Source organism: Babylonia areolata, chromosome 18, assembly GCF_041734735.1.
Source record: "Babylonia areolata isolate BAREFJ2019XMU chromosome 18, ASM4173473v1, whole genome shotgun sequence".
Taxonomy (NCBI): domain Eukaryota; kingdom Metazoa; phylum Mollusca; class Gastropoda; order Neogastropoda; family Buccinidae; genus Babylonia; species Babylonia areolata.
Window position 1 is genome coordinate 6,525,819 of NC_134893.1, and position 19,898 is coordinate 6,545,716.

Sequence of the window (19,898 nt, forward strand, 5' to 3'; positions counted from 1 at the left end):
CACACAGACGGGCACTAGCAAAGCAAGTACGCACACTGGCACGCACACACACACACACACACACACACACACACACACACACACACACACACACACACACACACACACACTTCTTGTATTCTTGTAAATTCCTGGTTCTTTCTCAGTGTCTCTGTCTGTCTGTGTCTCCCTCTGCCTCGGACACTCACTCTCTCTGTATGCATGTGTGTGCACGGATGTGGGTGTGTGTGGGGGTGCGGGGTGTATGTGTTTTCTTCAGTATGTATACCCTTCTCCATGAAAACCTTTTCCTTTCATTTATGTGTGCGCTATTTGTAATAGATGTAGATTAGCAAGGACAGTTTGGAAGAATAGGCTATGCCTAAAATCTTAATCCTTGAATAAAAACGTTCTGAGTTCTGAGTTCCCCCCTCCCACCCCTCTCTCTCTTCCCCCCTCTCTCTCCCTACCCCCCACATCTCTCTCTCACTATCCCCTCTCCCTCCCCTCTCTCTCTCCCTCCCTCACACCCCTCTCTGTCTCCCTCCCTCTCCCTCCCCTCTCTCTCCCTCCCTCTCCCATTCTGACCCTCACTGTCCCCCCTTCTCTGTCTGTCTGTCTGTCTATCTCTCTGTCTGTCTGTCTCTTCCCCTCAACGTTCCTATCCTGTTCTCAGTATGTGCCCCCACCTCTCTCCCTCTCTCAGCGTGTGTGTGTGTGTGTGTGTGTGTGTGTGTGTGTGTGTGTGTGTGTGTGTGTGTGTGTGTGTGTGTGTGTGTGTGTGTGATAGACATGTATTGTAAACAAATACCTCAATGGTGTATATGCATATGTGTGTGCGTGGGTGCGTATATGCGCCTGTAGTGTGTGTGTGTGTGTGTGTGTGTGAGAGAGAGAGAGAGAGAGAGAGAGAGAGAGAGAGAGAGAGAGAGAGAGATTGTGTGTGTGTGTGTGTGTGTGTGTGTGTGTGTGTGTGTGTGTGTGTGTCATAGACATGTAAACAAATACCTCAATGGTGTATATTTGTATGTGCGTGCGTGGGTGCGTGTATGCGTGTGTGGTGTGAGTGTGTGTGTGTGTGTGTGTGTGTGTGTGTGTGTGTGTGTGTGTATGCGCGCGCGCGTGTTTGTGCGTGTGTGTGTGTGTGTGTGTGTGTGTGTGTGTGTGTGTGTGTGTGTATGTCTGCGTGTCTGTGTGTCTGTGCGAGTGAATTACTGCCGCGGAGCTGATGCGTTTCTCAATGAACGGTGGGCGAAGGATGGAGGAGGGGTGAGGGAAGAGAATGGAGCCAGGAGATGGTGGTGGCGGGTGGGGGGGAGGGGGGGGGGTAGTGAGGTCGGGGTGCGTTAGGGGGTTGGGGGGGGGAGGGCAGGGAGGGAGGGGGGGGGGGAGTGGGTGTGGGACCTGTTGGGAGATGGGCAATAGAGCTTCAATCTCAAACAGAGCTCTGCTTTAGACCGCCGTTATCTTGGGAATGAATGAAAGCAGAGAGCAACGAGGAACACGGAAGTTGCCTTCTGTTTTTGAATGGTCGTTCTATATTATTGATCTTTTGTTCTTTTCCATCGTATATTATCTCTCATGCATTTGAATTTAGAGATATTATTGTATTGTTTTGATGATTTCTATGATTTGAACATCAGTTTCTTTTGATGTGACCGTTGATATGTATGTATAACATTTTCGTATGGCTGTGATATGCTTGTATACTAATTTATGTACACCCCTTCATGAGGGGCTATGGCGTATGATGAATAAAGTATTGGCATTCGCATTCGCATTCGCATTCGCATTCTCTGTCTGTCTGTCTGACTTTCTCTTATTCTCTCTCTCTCTCTCTCTCTCTCTCTCTCGCTGTGTGTGTGTGTGTGTGTGTGTGTGTGTGTGTGTGTGTGTGTGTGTGTGTGTGTGTGTGTGTGTGTGCGTGCGTGGAGACTCCCCGTTCAGGTTTCAAATGTTGATATCAAGAGTCTTGCACTGAAAGCCTCATGGTTACCCGCTGGGCTGAGCTACTCTATACAGCATGATCAGATTCCCTCTCTTTATCTTTCTCTCTCACTCTCTCTTTGTTTCCTTGTTTGTCTGTCTCTCCATTACTGTCTCTGTCTCTCCATCACTGTCTGTGTTTCTCCATCACCTGTCTCTGTCTCTCCATCACTGTCACTGTCTCTCCATCACTGTCTCTCCATCACTGTCTCTGTCTCTCCATCACTGTCACTGTCTCTCCATCACTGTCTCTGTCTCTCCATCACTGTCTCTGTCTCTGTCTCTCCATCACTGTCTCCGTCTCTCCATCACTGTCTCTGTCTCTCCATCACTGTCACTGTCTCTCCATCACTGTCTCTGTCTCTCCATCACTGTCTCTGTCTTTCCATCACTGTCTCTGTCTCTCCATCACTGTCTCTCTCCATCTCTGTCTCCATCTCTCCATCACTCTCCATCACTGTCTCTCCATCACTGTCTCCGTCTCTCCATCACTGTCTCTGTCTCTCCAGTACTGTCTCTCTCCATCACTTGTCTCTGTCTCTCCATCACTGTCTCTCTCCATCACTTGTCTCTGTCTCTCCATCACTGTCTCTCTCCATCACTTGTCTCTGTCTCTCATTCACTGTCATTGTCTCTCCATCACTGTCATTGTCTCTCCATCACTGTCTCTCTCCATCACTTGTCTCTGTCTCTCCATCACTGTCTCCGTCTCTCCATTACTGTCTCCGTCTCTCCATCACTGTCTCTGTCTCTCCAATACTGTCTCCGTCTCTCCATCACTGTCTCTCTCCATCACTTGTCTCTGTCTCTCCATCACTGTCATTGTCTCTCCATCACTGTCTCTGTCTCTCCATCACTGTCTCCGTCTCTCCATCACTCTCCATCACTGTCTCTCCATCACTGTCTCTGTCTCTCCATCACGGTCTCTGTCTCTCCATCACTGACTCTGTCTCTGTCTCTCCATCACTGTCTCTGTCTCTCCATCACTGTCTCTGTCTCTCCATCACTGTCTCTGTCTCTCCAATCACCAGTTTGGCGGCCCTCCAACAAAATCATTTACTTTCTCGGTTTTATTTTCAGCTTTCTTTTTTAAGTTTGGAATATCTCCCCCCCTCCCCCCCCCCCCCCCCTTCTCTCACTATATGTGTTTCTGTCTGCCTGTCTGTCTGTCTGTCTGTGTATTTCCGTCTCTGTCTGTCTGTCTTTCTGTCTAACTGTCTGTGTATCTCCGTCTCTGTCTGTCTGTCTAACTGTCTGTGTATCTCTGTTTCTGTCTGACTGTCTGTCTGTCTATCTGTATGGATGTCTCTGTCTCTGTCTGTCTGTCTATTTGTCTGTGTATCTCTCTGTCTGTCTATCTGTCTGTGTATCTCTGTCTCTGTCTGTCTAACTATGTATCTCTGTCTCTGTCTGTCTGTCTGTCTGTCTGTCTATCTGTATGTGTGTCTCTGTCTGTCTGTCTATCTGTCTGTTTGTCTCTGTCTGTGTGTCTGTGTATCTCTGTCTCTGTCTGTCTGTCTATCTGTGTGTTTTTGTCTTTGTCTGTCTGTCTCTGTCTATCTGTCTATCTATCTGTATGTCTCTATCTCTGTCTGTCTGTCTGTATATCTGTATGTCTCTGTCTGTCTGTCTGTGTATCTGTCTGTGTGTCTCTGTCTCTGTCTGTCTGTCTGTCTGGATTTACCTCTCTCCGCATCCCTACCCCCTGTGTGCCTGTATGCATTGGCTCTTCATTCATTCGTTTACTTATTTATGCATTTTGTTCATCGATTTTTCTGTTTGTATATTCGCTTATTTATTTATTTGATTATTTATTCATTTATTTGTTCATCTATCTATCTATCTATCTATCTATCTATCAATCTATCTATCTGCCTATCTGCCTATCAATCAATCAATCTATCTATCTATCTATCTATCTACCTATCTATCTATCTATCTATCTATCTATCTATCTATGTATCTATTCATTTATTCATTTGTTTATTTATTTATTTTCGTTGACCGCCGCGTGTTTGGCTCGTTGATTAATGGGTTTGTTTATAAATAATTCGTTTGTTTGTTTGTTTGTTTTTTAAAATTTCTTCCTTTGTTTGGTTCCAATATCGTTAACTGCTTCGGCCGCGAGTCAGGGGAAATTAATCTGCAGGACGTTTCTGTTGCCAGGACCAATTGCCCTCCCCTCCCTCCCCCCCTCTCCCCTCCCCTCCCTCCCCTCCTCCCTCTCCACCTCTTTCTGTCCTGTCTTTTGTGTCTGCCTATGTGTCCGTCCGTCTGTCTGTCTATGTGTCCGTCCGTCTGTCTGTCTGTCTGTCTGTCTGTCTGTCTGTCTGTCTGTCTGTCTGTCTGTCTGTCTGTCTGACTGTCTGTCTGTCCGTCCGTCCGTCTGTCTATCTGTCTGTCTGTCTGTACTGTCCGTCCGTCCGTCTGTCTGGCTGGCTGTCTGACTGCCTGTCTGTCTGTCCGTCTGTCTGTCCGTCCGTCCGTCTGTCTGACTGTCTGTCTGTACTGTCCGTCCGTCCGTCTGTCTGTCTATCTGTCTGACTGTCTGTCTGTCTGCATGACTGACTGTCTGTCTTTCTGACTGTCCGTCCGTCTGTCTATCTGTCTGTTTGACTGTCTGTCTGTCTGTCCGTCCGTCTGTCTGTGTGTCTGTCTGTCTGACTGTCCGTCTATCTGTCTGTCCGTCACTCTGTCTGTCTGTTCGTATGTCTGTCCGTCTATCTGTTTGTTTGTCTGACTGTCCGTTTATCTGTTTGTTTGTCTGTCTGTCTGTCCGTCTATCTGTTGTCTGTCTGTCTGCGCGTTGGGTTACGCTGCTGGTCAGGCATCTGCTCGGCAGATGTGGTGTAGCGTATATGGATGTGTCCGAACGCAGTGACGCCTCCTTGAGCTACTGATACTGATACTGTCTGTCTGTCTGTCCGTCTATCTGTTGTTTGTCTGTCTGTCTGTCTGTCTGACTGTCCGTCTGTCTGTCTGTCTGTCCGTCTATCTGTTGTTTGTCTGTCTGTCTGTCTGTCTGTCCGTCTATCTGTTGTTTGTCTGTCTGTCTTTCTGTCTGACTGTCCGTCTGTCTGTCTGTCCGTCTATCTGTTGTTTGTCTGTCTGTCTTTCTGTCTGACTGTCCGTCTGTCAGTCTGTCTGTCCGTCTATCTGTTGTTTGTCTGTCTGTCTTTCTGTCTGACTGTCCGTCTGTCTGTCTGTCTGTCTGTCCGTCTATCTGTTGTTTGTCTGTCTGTCTTTCTGTCTGACTGTCCGTCTGTCTGTCTGTCCGTCTATCTGTTGTTTGTCTGTCTGTCTTTCTGTCTGACTGTCCGTCTGTCTGTCCGTCTGTCCGTCTATCTGTTGTTTGTCTGTCTGTCTGTCTTTCTGTCTGACTGTCCGTCTGTCTGTCTGTCTGTCCGTCTATCTGTTGTTTGTCTGTCTGTCTTTCTGTCTGACTGTCCGTCTGTCTGTCCGTCTATCTGTTGTTTGTCTGTCTGTCTTTCTGTCTGTCTGTCCGTCTGTCTATCTGTTGTTTGTCTGTCTGTCTTTCTGTCTGACTGTCCGTCTGTCTGTCTGTCCGTCTATCTGTTGTTTGTCTGTCTGTCTGTCTGACTGACTGTCCGTCTGTCTGTCTGTCTGTCCGTCTATCTTTTGTTTGTCTGTCTGTCTGTCGTCTATCTGTTGTTTGTCTGTCTGTCTGTCCGTCTATCTGTTGTTTGTCTGTCTGTCTGTCTTTCTGTCTGACTGTCCGTCTGTCTGTCCGTCTATCTGTTGTTTGTCTGTCTGTCTGTCTTTCTGTCTGACTGTCCGTCTGTCTGTCCGTCTGTCCGTCTATCTGTTGTTTGTCTGTCTGTCTGACTGTCTGACTCACCTGTCAGTCTCCGAGTCATGTAACACAACGCTTCGGTGGTCGAGTTAACAACGTGTGTCAGTCTGGGTTTTTTTTTGTGCGTTCGTCCGTCCGTCCGTCCGTCCGTCTGTGTGTGTGTCTGTCTGTTTGTCCCGTGCTTCCAAATGGTTCTTTTGTCAATGAAATTGCTTCCGTGTTCCTCCTTTCATCGCCTGTCTTTCCCCTTCCCCCCCCCCCCCTCCGGGCCCCCTCTCCGCCCCCCCCCCGCCCCCCAACCCGTTCTTCCGCTTATTATTTTATTTATTTATTTATTTTTTTTTTAAACTTGTAATTTAGGTTCAATCATGCAGTCATGCCATTCTTTTTTTCTCATTCTTGTTCTTCTTGTTCTTGTCCTTGTTCCTCCTCCTCCTCTTCCTCCTCCTCCTCCTCCTCATCATCATCATCAGCTTCTTCTTCTTCTTCTCCCCCCCTCCTCCTCCTCTTTTCTGTACAGTGTTTTACTTATTTTCTTTTCTTTCTGTCCAATTGATCTCACTGATTGATTGAACTGATTGACTGACTGACTGCTCAATGGAGAAGCTGATTCGTTAATCTATTTATTCATCTTTTTTTTTTTTTCTTTTTTTTTTTTTTTTCAGCGGAAAGAAACAGTTGCTGAGAGCCAAGACCCTGCCAGTCATAAACATCACCGATGTTCTGTCGTCGACGGATGCCGATGCCGATGTGGACGCTGATGCCGACGGAGATGCCGAATCCTGCGATGCCGCCTGCATCCCGTCGGCTCCTGTCTGTCTACTGCAGAAAAACGCGCCGCGGTTACTGCGTCACGAACGTTCGGCGCCCGACGTCGCCCGCTACTTTGCCATGGCTTCCAGCTCTGGTGAGTGATGGAGAGAGAGGGGGAGAGAGGGAGAGAGGGGGTAGGGAGAGAGAGAGGGGGGGAGAGAGTGGGGAGAGAGAGGGGGGAGGGAGGAGAGAGAGAGAGAGAGAGAGAGCGTGGGGAGAGGGCGGATAGAGGGGAGAGAGAGGGGGGGAGGGAGAGAGAGGGGGGAGGGACGGAGGAGGGAGAGAGAGACACACTAGAGAGTGGGAGAGGGGGAGAGGGGGGAAGAGAGAGAGGGGCGTGAGGGAGGGAGAGAGAGAGGGGAGGGAGAGGGGGTAGGGAGAGAGAGATGGGGGTAGGGAGAGAGAGGGGGGAGGGAGAGAGGGGAGGAGAGAGGGGGGAGGGACGGAGGAGGGAGAGAGAGACACACACTAGAGAGTGGGAGAGGGGGAGAGGGGGGAAGAGAGAGAGGGGCGTGAGGGAGGGAGAGAGAGAGGGGAGGGAGAGGGGGCAGGGAGAGAGAGATGGGGGTAGGGAGAGAGAGAGAGGGGGAAGAGAGAGAGGGGTGGGAGGGGGAGAGAGAGAGAGGAGATGGGGGAGAGAGGGAGAGAAAGAGAGAGAGGGAGAGAGGGGGAGAGAGAGGGGGGGAGGGAGGGAGAGAAGGGGGTAGGGGGAGAGACAGAGGGGGAGGGAGAGAGAGAGGGCGGGAGGGAGAGAGAGAGAGGAGGGAGAGAGAGAGGGGGAGGGAGGGAGAGGGAGGAGAGAGAGAGGTGGTGGTTATCGTGGTTTTGATAGTGGAAGATGGGGAGAGATGGAGGGAGGAGATGGAGAGGGGGATACGGAAGAGAGAGAGAGACACACACACACACACACACGCGCGCATACGTACGTACACATGCACACGCAGCACATGCACACACATACTTACACTCATACAATACACACAGACGAACGTAGATACGCACAAACATACATACACACATGCACCCTGCACACAAATTCAACTTCTCGTCCGTCAAAAACAAAACAAAACAAAACGAAAACAAAACAAAACAGACGACCGCTTTGAGGTCAGTGGTACGACCAGTACAACGAAAAAAAAAAAAAAAATCCTTTTAATAACAAAATCAGCTCCTAATCATATAGAAACCAGTCCACCACGTAGGCTATCACCCTTCCTGAAATCGACCCTAAATAAAAAAACAAAACAAAAAACAAACAGACAGACATGAACCCCCCCCCCCCCTCACTAAAAACAAACAAACAAAATAAAAAAAACCCAACAAACTTTTTGCCCACTTCCAAGTTTGATCCAGCAATATTTCCATAACTAAAACTTCAACTCACAGACCAGCTAACCCTAGGGGCGATGAACAGTGCATCGCTGTGGAATAACCACAAGCTGTACTTAGTTTAATTAAGTCAACAACGGATCCGCTCAGTGTTTGCTTACCACAGTCCTGAAGGCTTAGCAAAACAAGAGTCGATACCGAAAATTCGGCCTGATTGGTCCAGAACCACGCTCAACACACACAGATGGAGCGGAGAGAGAGAGAGACAGACAGAGACAGAGGCAGAGAAAGAGACAGAAAGACAGAGAGAGACAGAGAGACAGAGACAGACAGACAGAGACAGAGGCAGAGAAAGAGACAGAAAGACAGAGAGAGACAGAGAGACAGAGACAGACAGACAGACAGAGACACAGGCAGAGAAAGAGACAGAAAGCCAGACAGAAAGCCAGAGAGAGACAGAGAGACAGAGACAGACACAGACAGAGACACACAGAGATACATACTGATTTGTTTGAGACAAACAGACAGACAGAGCTAGAGAGAGACACACACAGAGAGATTCATGCTGCTTTGTTTGAGACAAACAGACAGACAGACAGACAGACAGAGCTAGAGAGAGACACACACAGAGAGATTCATGCTGCTTTGTTTGAGACAAACAGACAGACAGAGCTAGAGAGAGACACACATAGAGATTCATGCTGCTTTGTTTGAGACAGACAGACAGACAGACAGAGCTAGAGAGAGAGACACAGAGAGATTCATGCTACTTTGAGACAGACAGAGCTAGAGAGAGAGACACAGAGAGATTCATGCTACTTTGAGACAGACAGAGCTAGAGAGAGACACACAGAGAGATTCATGCTGCTTTGTTTGAGACAGACAGACAGACAGACAGAACAGCCGAAATCTCCACACGCCCTCTTCCAAAGTACTGACTGAGGTAATCACACGAGGTTGTTTTACCTGCCTCACGTAATCACACGAGATTATTTTACCTGCCTCACGTAATCACACGAGAGGTTGTTTTACCTGCCACAGGTGATCACTATGAGGTTGTTTTACCTGTCTCAGGTGTTCACTATGAGGTTGTTTTACCTGTCTCAGGTGTCCACTATGAGGTTGTTTTACCTGTCTCAGGTTCCACTGTGAGGTTGTTTTACCTGTCTCAGGTGATCACTATGAGGTTGTTTTATCTGTCTCAGGTGGTCACTATGAAGTTGTTTTACCTGTCTCAGGTGTCCACTGTGAGGTTGTTTTACCTGTCTCAGGTGTTCACTATGAGGTTGTTTTACCTGTCTCAGGTGATCACTATGAGGTTGTTTTCCCTGTCCCAGGTGATCACTATGAGGTTGTTTTATCTGTCTCAGGTGGTCACTATGAAGTTGTTTTACCTGTCTCAGGTGTCCACTGTGAGGTTGTTTTACCTGTCTCAGGTGTTCACTATGAGGTTGTTTTACCTGTCTCAGGTGTTCACTATGAGGTTGTTTTACCTGTCTCAGGTGATCACTATGAGGTTGTTTTACCTGTCTCAGGTGTTCACTATGAGGTTGTTTTATCTGTCTTTATGTGATCACTATCGGGTGTTTTACCTGCCTCAGGTGATCACTATCGGGTTGTTTTACCTGTCTCAGGTGATCACTATGAGGTTGTTTTACCTGTCTCATGTGATCACTATCGGGTTGTTTTACCTGTCTCAGGTGATCACTATCGGGTTGTTTTACCTGTCTCAGGTGTCCACTATGAGGTGATCATATGTGGTTATTTTACCTGTCTCAGGTGATCACTATGAGGTTGTTTTACCTGTCTCAGGTGATCACTATCGGGTTGTTTTACCTGTCTCAGGTGATCACTATCGGGTTGTTTTTACCTGTCTCAGGTGATCACTATCGGGTTGTTTTACCTGTCTCAGGTGTTCACTATGAGGTTGTTTTACCTGTCTCAGGTGATCACTATGAGGTTGTTTTACCTGTCTCAGGTGTTCACTATGAGATTGTTTTACCTGTCTCAGGTGATCACTATGAGGTTGTTTTACCTGTCTCAGGTGTTCACTATGAGATTGTTTTACCTGTCTCAGGTGATCACTATGAGATTGTTTTACCTGTCTCAGGTGATCACTATCGGGTTGTTTTACCTGTCTCAGGTGTTCACTATGAGGTTGTTTTACCTGTCTCAGGTGTTCACTATGAGGTTGTTTTACCTGCCACAGGTGTTCACTATGAGGCTGCTTTACCTGTCTCAGGTGATCACTATGAGGTTTTACCTGTCTCAGGTGATCACTATGAGGTTGTTTTACCTGTCTCAGGTGATCACTATGAGGTTGTTTTACCTGTCTCAGGTGTCCACTATGAGGTTGTTTTACCTGTCTCAGGTGTCCACTATGAGGTTGTTTTACCTGTCTCAGGTGATCACTATGAGGTTGTTTTACCTGTCTCAGGTGATCACTATGAGGTTGTTTTACCTGTCTCAGGTGATCACTATGAGGTTTTACCTGTCTCAGGTGTTCACTATGAGGTTGTTTTACCTGTCTCAGGTGTTCACAATGAGGTTGTTTTACCTGTCTCAGGTGATCACTATGAGGTTGTTTTACCTGTCTCAGGTGATCACTATGAGGTTGTTTTACCTGTCTCAGGTGTTCACTATGAGGTTGTTTTACCTGTCTCAGGTGTTCACTATGAGGTTGTTTTACCAGCCCTAGGCTGTTCACAATGAGGTTGTTTTACCTGTCTCAGGTGTTCACTATGAGGTTGTTTTACCTGTCTCAGGTGTTCACTATGAGGTTGTTTTACCTGTCTCAGGTGTTCACTATGAGGTTGTTTTACCAGCCCTAGGCTGTTCACTATGAGGTTGTTTTACCTGTCTCAGGTGTTCACTATGAGGTTGTTTTACCTGTCTCAGGTGTTCACTATGAGGTTGTTTTACCAGCCCTAGGCTGATCGCTTTGAGATTGTTTTACCTGTTTCAGGTGATCACTATGAGGCTGCTTTACCTGATTCAGGTGATCACTATGAGGTTGTTTTACCTGTCCTGGGTTGATCACTTCTTGCGTGATGATTTGTCGCGGCAGTTTGTGTGGAGCGGTAATGCCACCCAACAAGTCAAGATACAAGAGACAAATTTCAAGCTTCAAGATTCTTTTATCTTCTACCTTGCAGCATGAGAGGTCAGAGTCCCATACAGACCAGAAGAGAGCACTTCTCTACAATGCCGCGTCACCCTTATCATTATCATTTTCTTTTCCTTTTTTTCTGTTTTGCAAGTGTATTTGTTTTTCTATCAAAGTGTATTTTTCCGCACCACAATTTGCCAGCAGGGGCAATCCTTTTGTTGATCTTGTTTCTTTTGCGTGTGCAAAGCGCATTCAACTGTTGAAATAGGGAGACGGATGGGAAGACAGAAAAACCGAAAAAACAAAAAAAACAACAAAAAAAAACCCGATGAATTGACAACATTGCAGAATGGACAGGAATGTCATTTCCAGAGACCCCTGGCTTTTGACATACAGCCGACAGATCTGGAGGAGGAATCTGGTAAACAGTTCTTCTGTGCGGCGCTCACTAATGACTCTTCACCGAAAATTTACAAATAATGAAGCCAGGAGATGAAATGATTAACAAAACAGTAAAGAGTGCAGTGGTAACTCTCTCCATTCACAAGGTACACAACTTCAAGTCAGTGCTGCTTACGCTACCGATTCAGCTAGCACACAGGTAAATAAAAGGTACATTGGAACAAACCCAGACACTTCCTCAAAAAAGGAAACGCCGGACCTGTCCTTATACCGATCATTTGACATGTGCACACAGCAGCAAAGACAGAAGAAATGTGCAAACACAAATTAGTTTTTATACGACTGGCATAGCCTCTTTAATCCTGAACAAGCCACACAGAACACACGGACAATACAGAACAAACACACGGTTGCCTCGGTGGTTTTTCAACTGGAAATTTACAGATAATGAGGCCAGGTCTTCACCGAGTTTTCAGGGAGAAGAAGGAAGAATAAGTGCATGCACGTGCATCACAAAGGACCTCGGTTTATCATCGCATCCCGGCGAAAGGCTAGCATCCAAAACGACCACTCAGGGTCAGATGGGATGAGGAGTAAAAAAAAAAAAAAAAAAAAAAGAAGAAGAAAAGAAATCCCGGTCCTTATGTGGAACTCGAACTTGCGGACGCACGTTTCTTTGTCTGGTGTATAACCACCAGGCCACCACTCCACTCTATCCTCCATACCTACCACTCGTGCAAATTGATGGATTTATACCGCTCGGCGTACTCTACTCTCCGCCAACAACAGTAGTATATCTGACGCAGGATAAGAATAAAACCATGGAAAACTTGTCTGCGCTTGGCAACAGATGAATGACGTCGATTGACGTTATGACGAAATAATATGACGGCTGTGTACGTCCGTCCCTGCCAAGCCAATGTTTGCTCGACTATAGAGGTGAAAGCTGGTCAAGGTCCCGGCACGTGTGTGTGTGTGTGTGTGTGTGTCCGTGCACACGCGCGGTATGCTATTCCTGATTTTTTGGGGTTGTTGTTTGCACATCCTAAGAGGCGATGTTTTTGTCATATACTGTTATCAAGAAACACCATTCTTTACAATGGTTTCATCAATGGGTAAGCAAATCGAAGAGAAAATATTTACTGCACCCTGCACCCTCAACCACCGCGTGCTCGTGCGCGCACACACACGCACACACACGCGCGCTCGCACCTCTCTCTCTCTCTCTCTCTCTCTCTCTCTCTCTCTCTACTATAACTACATTTATATGCGTACATGTTTGTGTGTCTCTTAGAACAACGGCAGATGTGTAAGTCGGCCAAAGTGCTAATATCTTCACCGTTGGAAAATAAAGATTCATTCATTCATTCATTCATTCTCTCTCTCTCTCTCTCTCTATGCCTTGTCTCTCTGTTGTGTTTCTGTCTCTGTCTGTCTGCCCCACACTCTCTATCTCCCCACTCCCTCCCCCATCCTCCTCCCTCTCCTCTTTCTCTCTTCTGTTCCCCCACCTCTCTCTCTCTCCCTCCCTCCCTCTCTCTCTCTCTGTGTCTCTCGGTGCGTGCCGAGCCGCCGATCCAAGGGAGGTAAAACATTGCATCTGTCCGAGAAAGAGAAGAGTTGTGTGTCTTACTTCTGTCAAACACTGAGAAGCGTGCATTATCATACGGAGATGCAGCATCGACATACGTAGAGCCTCGTTTGTTGCAGTGATGATAGTCAGTCTGTCATCATAATCATCATCGTCAGTTAAGTCATCGTTGTGTTGTGGTGGCATATAGTATCCAACGATGACTACTGACGTTGTGTACATTGATGGTATTACATTGTATTATAATTTTTCTTTTTCTTATACTGCATTGTGTGCTATTGTGTAATATCAGTTTGTATTGATCTGTATTATGTTGATTTGTACTATATTGATTTGTATTGTCTTGTATGGTATTGATCACTCTGTATGAATGTCATGTTGCTCTCACCGGGAAAGCTCCTCGCCACAGTACACCGCCACCATTTTATTATTGACTTCTCTCTCTCTGTCTCTCTCTGTGTCTCTGTCTGTCTGTCAGTCAGTCTGTCTGTCTCTCTCATTCATCCATGTCATGGCCAGTGACATTAAAGTGTCAAAACTTCAAAGCGTCTCTCAGTCAGTCTGTCAGTCTGTCTGTCTCTTTCTCAGTCTCTCTCTGTTCGTGTGTGTGTGAGTGTGTGTGTGTGTGTGTGTGTGTGTGTGTGTGTGTGTGTGTGTGTGTGTGTGTGTGTGTGTGTGTGTGTGTGTGAATCAGAATCAGAATCAGAATCAATTTTAATGTCAATTAAACCTGAACAAGGTTTATAAGACACGCATGCAAAGTTACATGAAACCACGCACAAAAAAAAAGAAGAAAAAAAAGAAAAAGATAAATGCACAAGACATTGAATCACTCTTGCACGCTATGGCGTTTTTGACAGCAGTTACTGTCAAATTTCCCAAACAGTCCCACAAGTTTGTCTTCCAGTATTAGCTGACTGGGTTTAATAATATTTGGAATGTAATTTTGAATTTTTTGTATGAATTCTATTCTAATTTCTTTGTATAATTCGCAGTCATCTAAGAAATGAAATTCATCCTCTATTGTTTGACATTGTAAACATAGTCTCCTTTCTTTTGGAATGTTGAAATATCGGCCTTTTTCTATTGCTAAATCATGACAGGATATTCTTAATTTGCACAATGATTGTTTTTGATTATAATTAAGATATCCTTCAAGCAAATAAGGCTCGGTTCTGTATTCACGAGTAACTTTATTATAGAATAGTAGTTTAGATTTATTTTCAGATTTGTTTCTCTTGTGTGTGTGTGTGTGTGTGTGTGTGTGTGTGTGTGTGTGTGTGTGTGTGTGTGTGTGTGTGTGTGTGTGTGTGTGTGTGTGTGTGTGTGAGACAGAGACAGACAGACAGACAGAGAGACATCCCCTGAACGATCACCATGACTTGTGTGCAGACGACCTGTATGCATCCGACGACCTGAGACCACCGCCCAGGCACAGTCACGGTAAGGGATCTGTGTGGTGTCAGTGGAATCCCCAACGTCAGTGTGATGTGTAATCCCCAACTATAAGGTCTCCTTGTGTGGTGTCAGTGGAATCCCCAACGTCAGCGTGATGTCTAATCCCCAACTATAAGGTCTCCTTGTGTGGTGTCAGTGGAATCCCCAACGTCAGTGTGATGTGTAATCCCCAACTATAAGGTCTCCTTGTGCGATGTCAGTGGAATCCCCAACGTCAGCGTGATGTCTAATCCCCAACTATAAGGTCTCCTTGTGTGGTGTCAGTGTGATGTGTAATCCCCAACTATAAGGTCTCCTTGTGTGGTGTCAGTGGTATCCCCAACGTCAGTGTGATGTGTAATCCCCAATTACAAGTCTCCTTGCGTGGTGTCAGTGGAATCCCCAACGTCAGTGTGATGTGTAATCCCCAACTATAAGGTCTCCTTGTGTGGTGTCAGTGGAATCCCCAACGTCAGTGTGATGTGTAATCCCCAACTATAAGGTCTCCTTGTGTGGTGTCAGTGGAATCCCCAACGTCAGTGTGATGTGTAATCCCCAATTATAAGGTCTGCTCCTCGCTTGAATCCCAGATACCTGATCCCCACGTCCTGCCCCCCACCCCCCTAACCCCCCACCCCCACCCCACCCACACCACAATGGCATGTAGTTACTTATCCTTTCATTTCATTTTTTTAATTCACCATCCGATCCATTTTAGATTCTCCTTGATTTACAGTTTTTGGTCGTTTTTGTCTTTTTGAAAAAAAAAGAAAAGAAAAAAGTTTGTTTGTTTGTATTTTAATGTTGCATGGTTTTCGACTTCCTCATAAAACCTTTTATTTGGTATTGTCGTTTGTTCATGGGCTGAGATCAACACAGTTTGGTTTCATTTGATTATTCTGATTTCACCAGAGTGTGCCCTCAATGATTTTCTGCAAGTGGACGGATAGTTTTAATGTGATTTGCTATGCCGGACTTTTATTGTTTTGGAATGCTCAGTGCTTTTGATGGACATGATACTATAGACATGATACTATAGACATGTTACTATAGACATGATACTATATACTTCAAAGACACTCTGAAAGCTTCTCTGAAGGCCTTCAACATCAGCCACGACACATGGGAGCTGAATGCAATGGACAGACCAAAGTGGCGTTCAGCTGTCCACAAAGGCGCCAAACAGAATCCTGTGAGGCCAACAGAAATCGCTGCAGCAGAGCAACGCAGACAGGCCAGGAAAAGCAGTGCCAGCAAGTCCCCGACAGCCGCCACCATCCCCTGTCCACACTGCGTCAGAACCTTCCGGGCGCGGATTGGCCTGACCAGTCATATGCGCACCCACAGAGCCCAACCCACCCACCTCCAGGATGACTAGATGGTCCTCGTCGATCCCGACGGACGAACCACACTATATATATAAAAAAAGAAGAAGATAACTTTAATGTAATGAGTAAATATGGCGTATGTCTCAAGTACAGACATTATGTATTGATAATAAAGTGGATAAATGTGTACTGTAATTCACGGTACGGTGTGGTATGGTACTACACTGTATTCCGTTGTATTGCATTGCATTGCATTGTGTTGTGTTTTGGTATGCTGCACACACACACACACACACACACACACACACACACACACACACACACACACACACACACACACACACACACACACACACACACACACACACACAGCACATGCAGACACACACACACACACACACACACACACACACACACACACACACACACACACACACACACACACACACACACACACACACACACACACACACACACACACACACACACACACACACACACACACAAATACGGTGGCGCTGCACTGTAGTAACACATTCACCCAAAATAAAGCAGTCCGATGATTTTTTGTGGTTCCCACCGTTATTCACAGCCAGACTCCGAGCTCCATGGAAGGGAGGTAAGTTTGTATGGGAGGGGGAATCCTTTTTAAAACAGGTTCCCTCCCTTACCAAACTCTTTGTGTGTGTGTGTGTGTGTGTGTGTGTGTGTGTGTGTGTGTGTGTGTGTGTGTGTGTCGTCTCTGTCTGTCTGTCTCTTTCTCTCCGTCTCTGTCTGTCTGTCTCTGTCTCTTTCTCTCTGTCTCCCTGTCTGTGTCTCTCTCTGTCTCTGTGTCTGTCTGTTTGTGTCTCCCTGTCTGTCTGTCTGTCTGTGTATCTGTGTCTCTCTCCCCGTCTCTGTCTGTCTGTGTCTCTCTCTGTCTCTGTCTGTCTGTCTTTTTCTCTCTGTCTCTGTCTGTCTCTTTCTCTCTGTCTCTGTCTGTCTGTCTGTCTGTCTGTGTCTCCCTGTCTGTGTCTCTGTCTGTCTCTGTCTGTCTGTCTGTTTCTCCCTCTGTCTCTCTCTCTCTGTGGTATATTTTGCACGCACTGAAGCACACAGAGAGAGAGCAGCACTGCCAGGCCTGAGCTATGAGCATGTGTCGTTCGTTTTTTCGTTTCAATTTTTTTTTCTCATGGAAACTGTTGTATATTTTGAGGTTGTTTTGTTCTGACCGCTTTATGTAAATATGTACCAACGCGTGTGGCCAGAATGTGTATTGGTCAGTGACCTTACCTGAAACTTAGTGAGTTATTGGGTTACCTTCTCTCTCTCTCTCTCTCTCTCTCTCTCTCTCTCTCTCTCTGTGTCACCCTCCATGCCAAAATCACATTTATAAATTTATCTGTCTGCCTGCCGCCATCTTCCTCCCTCTTTATTCGCATCTCTCTCTGTCTCTCTCTCTGTCTGTCTGTCTGTCTCTTCTTCCTCCCCTTCACTCTCTGTCTGTCTGTCTCTTTCTCTCCCTCTCCCTCTCCCACCCTTTTCTAAAATGATTTCCCAGAAATATTCGTTCTTCTATTAGCCGACGGTACTATCTGAATGTCTCTAACGGTAAACGGATTACAAAGTCAACAGATTTATTACAAAGAGCTGCTTCTTCTTTGCAGTTAAGTGTTGATATGACAAAAAGCTATAAAACTGTGTCAAAGGATAGGTATCTTGCGTCAAGAGAAAGACGGAAATGGAATGCCTGTTGTCAATGTGTTTAGATACTTGTGTATTTGCTTTTTTCCCCCCATACTTTGGAGTTTTATCTGTGTTCCCCAAGATCGCGCTTGCGGAGCTAAAATGCGAAAGTGTGTAATGAAGAACATGACATCGTTTAACAACGAACCAGTAATTTTATTTTCAAAGCTATTTGATTCACATATTCATCCTATAGTAGAACATGGAAATAAGACTGATGTGCAGTCTCGATTCCGCTACTATACTTTGTGTGAAAAATTCCACTTGTGTGATATCATACAAATTGCTTGGAGTGTCCGTCAGAGATATACTAATTCAGTGTATGGTGAAACAGACAGATGCCCTATATCTTTAACATCTGTGGATACTAGTATTCAGTACTGGTTCAAAATAGAAGGGTGATCACAGATTTCCCAATGTCACAACTCATGACAATCACGTGTGAAGTTCTGTTTTGTACATGGCCTTCCCCACTCGCTCTCCCAAGCTTGCTTGTCTTTTTGTATGTGTGACTCCCGGTTGTACGTGTTTCACGTGCAATCGTGGAGTCATGTGTTGCGTTCCTGTCACTGCTGAACAGAGGTTCAAGCCTTTCTGTTCTGTCAGTGACACTTCTCTAGGCTTTGTGCCCTCGGCCTTCCTTGGGGAAAGTTGTGCCGTGTTTTGAGTTGGGGCTTTTTGCCCAGTTGGCACCCTCAAGTGAAGATTGTTTTCCTCCGGGTGGCCATGTATCTTTGTTCTGTGTGCTCCAGCTCAGAGGGAGTGCCCTGCTGGATGTGTCTCGTCTTTGTTTTTTTATTTCCAGCGTCAGGGTAGTGGTACCCGGTTGGCAGGTGAGTTCGCTGTTGCATTGTTGAACTTATCTGTTGTAGTTTGTACTTATCAGTTGGCTGTTATAAGTGCTGTTTCTTTGTTCATTTGTCCTGTTCTGTTAAGATGCGAAATGTTTGATTTTGTTTATTAGGATTTGAGGGTTAATGCTAAAAAAAGTCAGGCTTGTATTGTTTTCCTCTGTTGTGTTGTGATATTTTAAACATAACTTTTAGAAATAATGGTTACTGGGATTTATTAAGTATGCTTAAAGTATTTCAGCCACTAACGTTTCCTTGTGAACCCCTTTACTATTATTGTAATAATGTTTCTATTTTCGTTATGTTCACAAGGTCAGATTATCATATGTTTTCTAAACTATCAGTTTTTTCCCCCCCAGTTCTTTCAACGTCTTATGTACAATATCTTTCAGAAAATGTGTTCACTGGTGAATGTGAAGTAGGGAGCTGTCAAACGGAATTTTATAGTGATATTTTATAATGCTGTTTCAGTTTCGTTAAATCTTTTGTTCATCACTTTGTCTTGCATTTCATTGAAGGGGGGAGGGGGGGGGGCAGGGGTAATCCTTCCAGAAGGATAATATAATTTATGCAGTTTGCAGCGTCCCACTTCCTGTGCTTTTCCCCTCTTCAGATTTGTCCACCAAGTCAAGAATCAAAATAAGACGATGTTCATTTTGTACACTGTTGCCCTTGTATTAAGAGCTCTTAGTGAACCATTTATCCCAATTAGATAATTGCCTGTTCAGACTCTCACATCAACAAATGAAAAGACCTTCGAATTGTTGGCTGTCTCTGTGTGTTTAAAGCACTCAAAAGGCGAAGTGTATGTGTCATATAACGAAGACCAACATGAATGAGCCACCTTAGCATTTTACTGTCCCCCCCCCCCAAAAAAAACAACAAAACCAACCCCTCCTTCTAAGGGGCTATGGCCTGTACGAATAACCACCTCCCTCTCTTTCTCTTTCTCACTCGCATTCTTTCTTCCTCCCTTCACCTCTCCCCACCACCCCCACCCCGTCACCCACCCCGACACACGTGGCCAGTCCCCAACACGGCACACGCCCTGACCCCCTGCAGTCGCGCAAACAACGCTGTAACACCCAGTCCTGAGACGTCCCTCCCCACTGACCAACACCCCCCCCAGGAGACAAAGAATCCCGCCCTTCCTTAATCAACTGTCCTCTGTGGCACCGTGCCAAGTATTACCGCTTCCCCTCCTAGATCTACCCTCTGTCCTACCTGCTGTGTCCGGACGTCTACTGTCCTGTTCCCTTTACTTCTTCCCACACCACCTACCTACCACCTCGCTGCTTACAGCTCAGTCGGCCGACAGCAGGGGTCCCCATTTCAGGCCTGCCTGCCTCTTTGTCTCTCTGTAGTAGTAGTAGTAGTAGTAGTAGTGGTAGTGGTAGTATTTACTGTTATTATTGTTGTGTCTTATCGTTATTGTTTTTGTTGTCACAAGGACAGATTGGAAGACTAGGCAATGCCTAAAATCTTTATCCTTGAGTAATAAAGTTTTTGAATCTTGAATCTTGAATCTGTCTGT

At 45.9% G+C, this 19,898-nt stretch overlaps 1 protein-coding gene across 1 annotated transcript in view; it reads left to right on the plus strand.

Annotated features, from left to right (window-relative positions):
* Positions 1 to 19,898, plus strand: part of LOC143292404 (ankyrin repeat and fibronectin type-III domain-containing protein 1-like) — a 383,404-nt gene that overhangs the window by 144,603 nt on the left and 218,903 nt on the right. The window contains exons 2-3 of the mRNA XM_076602644.1: positions 6,445 to 6,686; positions 14,416 to 14,466. Coding sequence (XP_076458759.1) covers positions 6,445 to 6,686; positions 14,416 to 14,466 — 293 coding nt within the window. The remainder of the gene's footprint in view (positions 1 to 6,444; positions 6,687 to 14,415; positions 14,467 to 19,898) is intronic.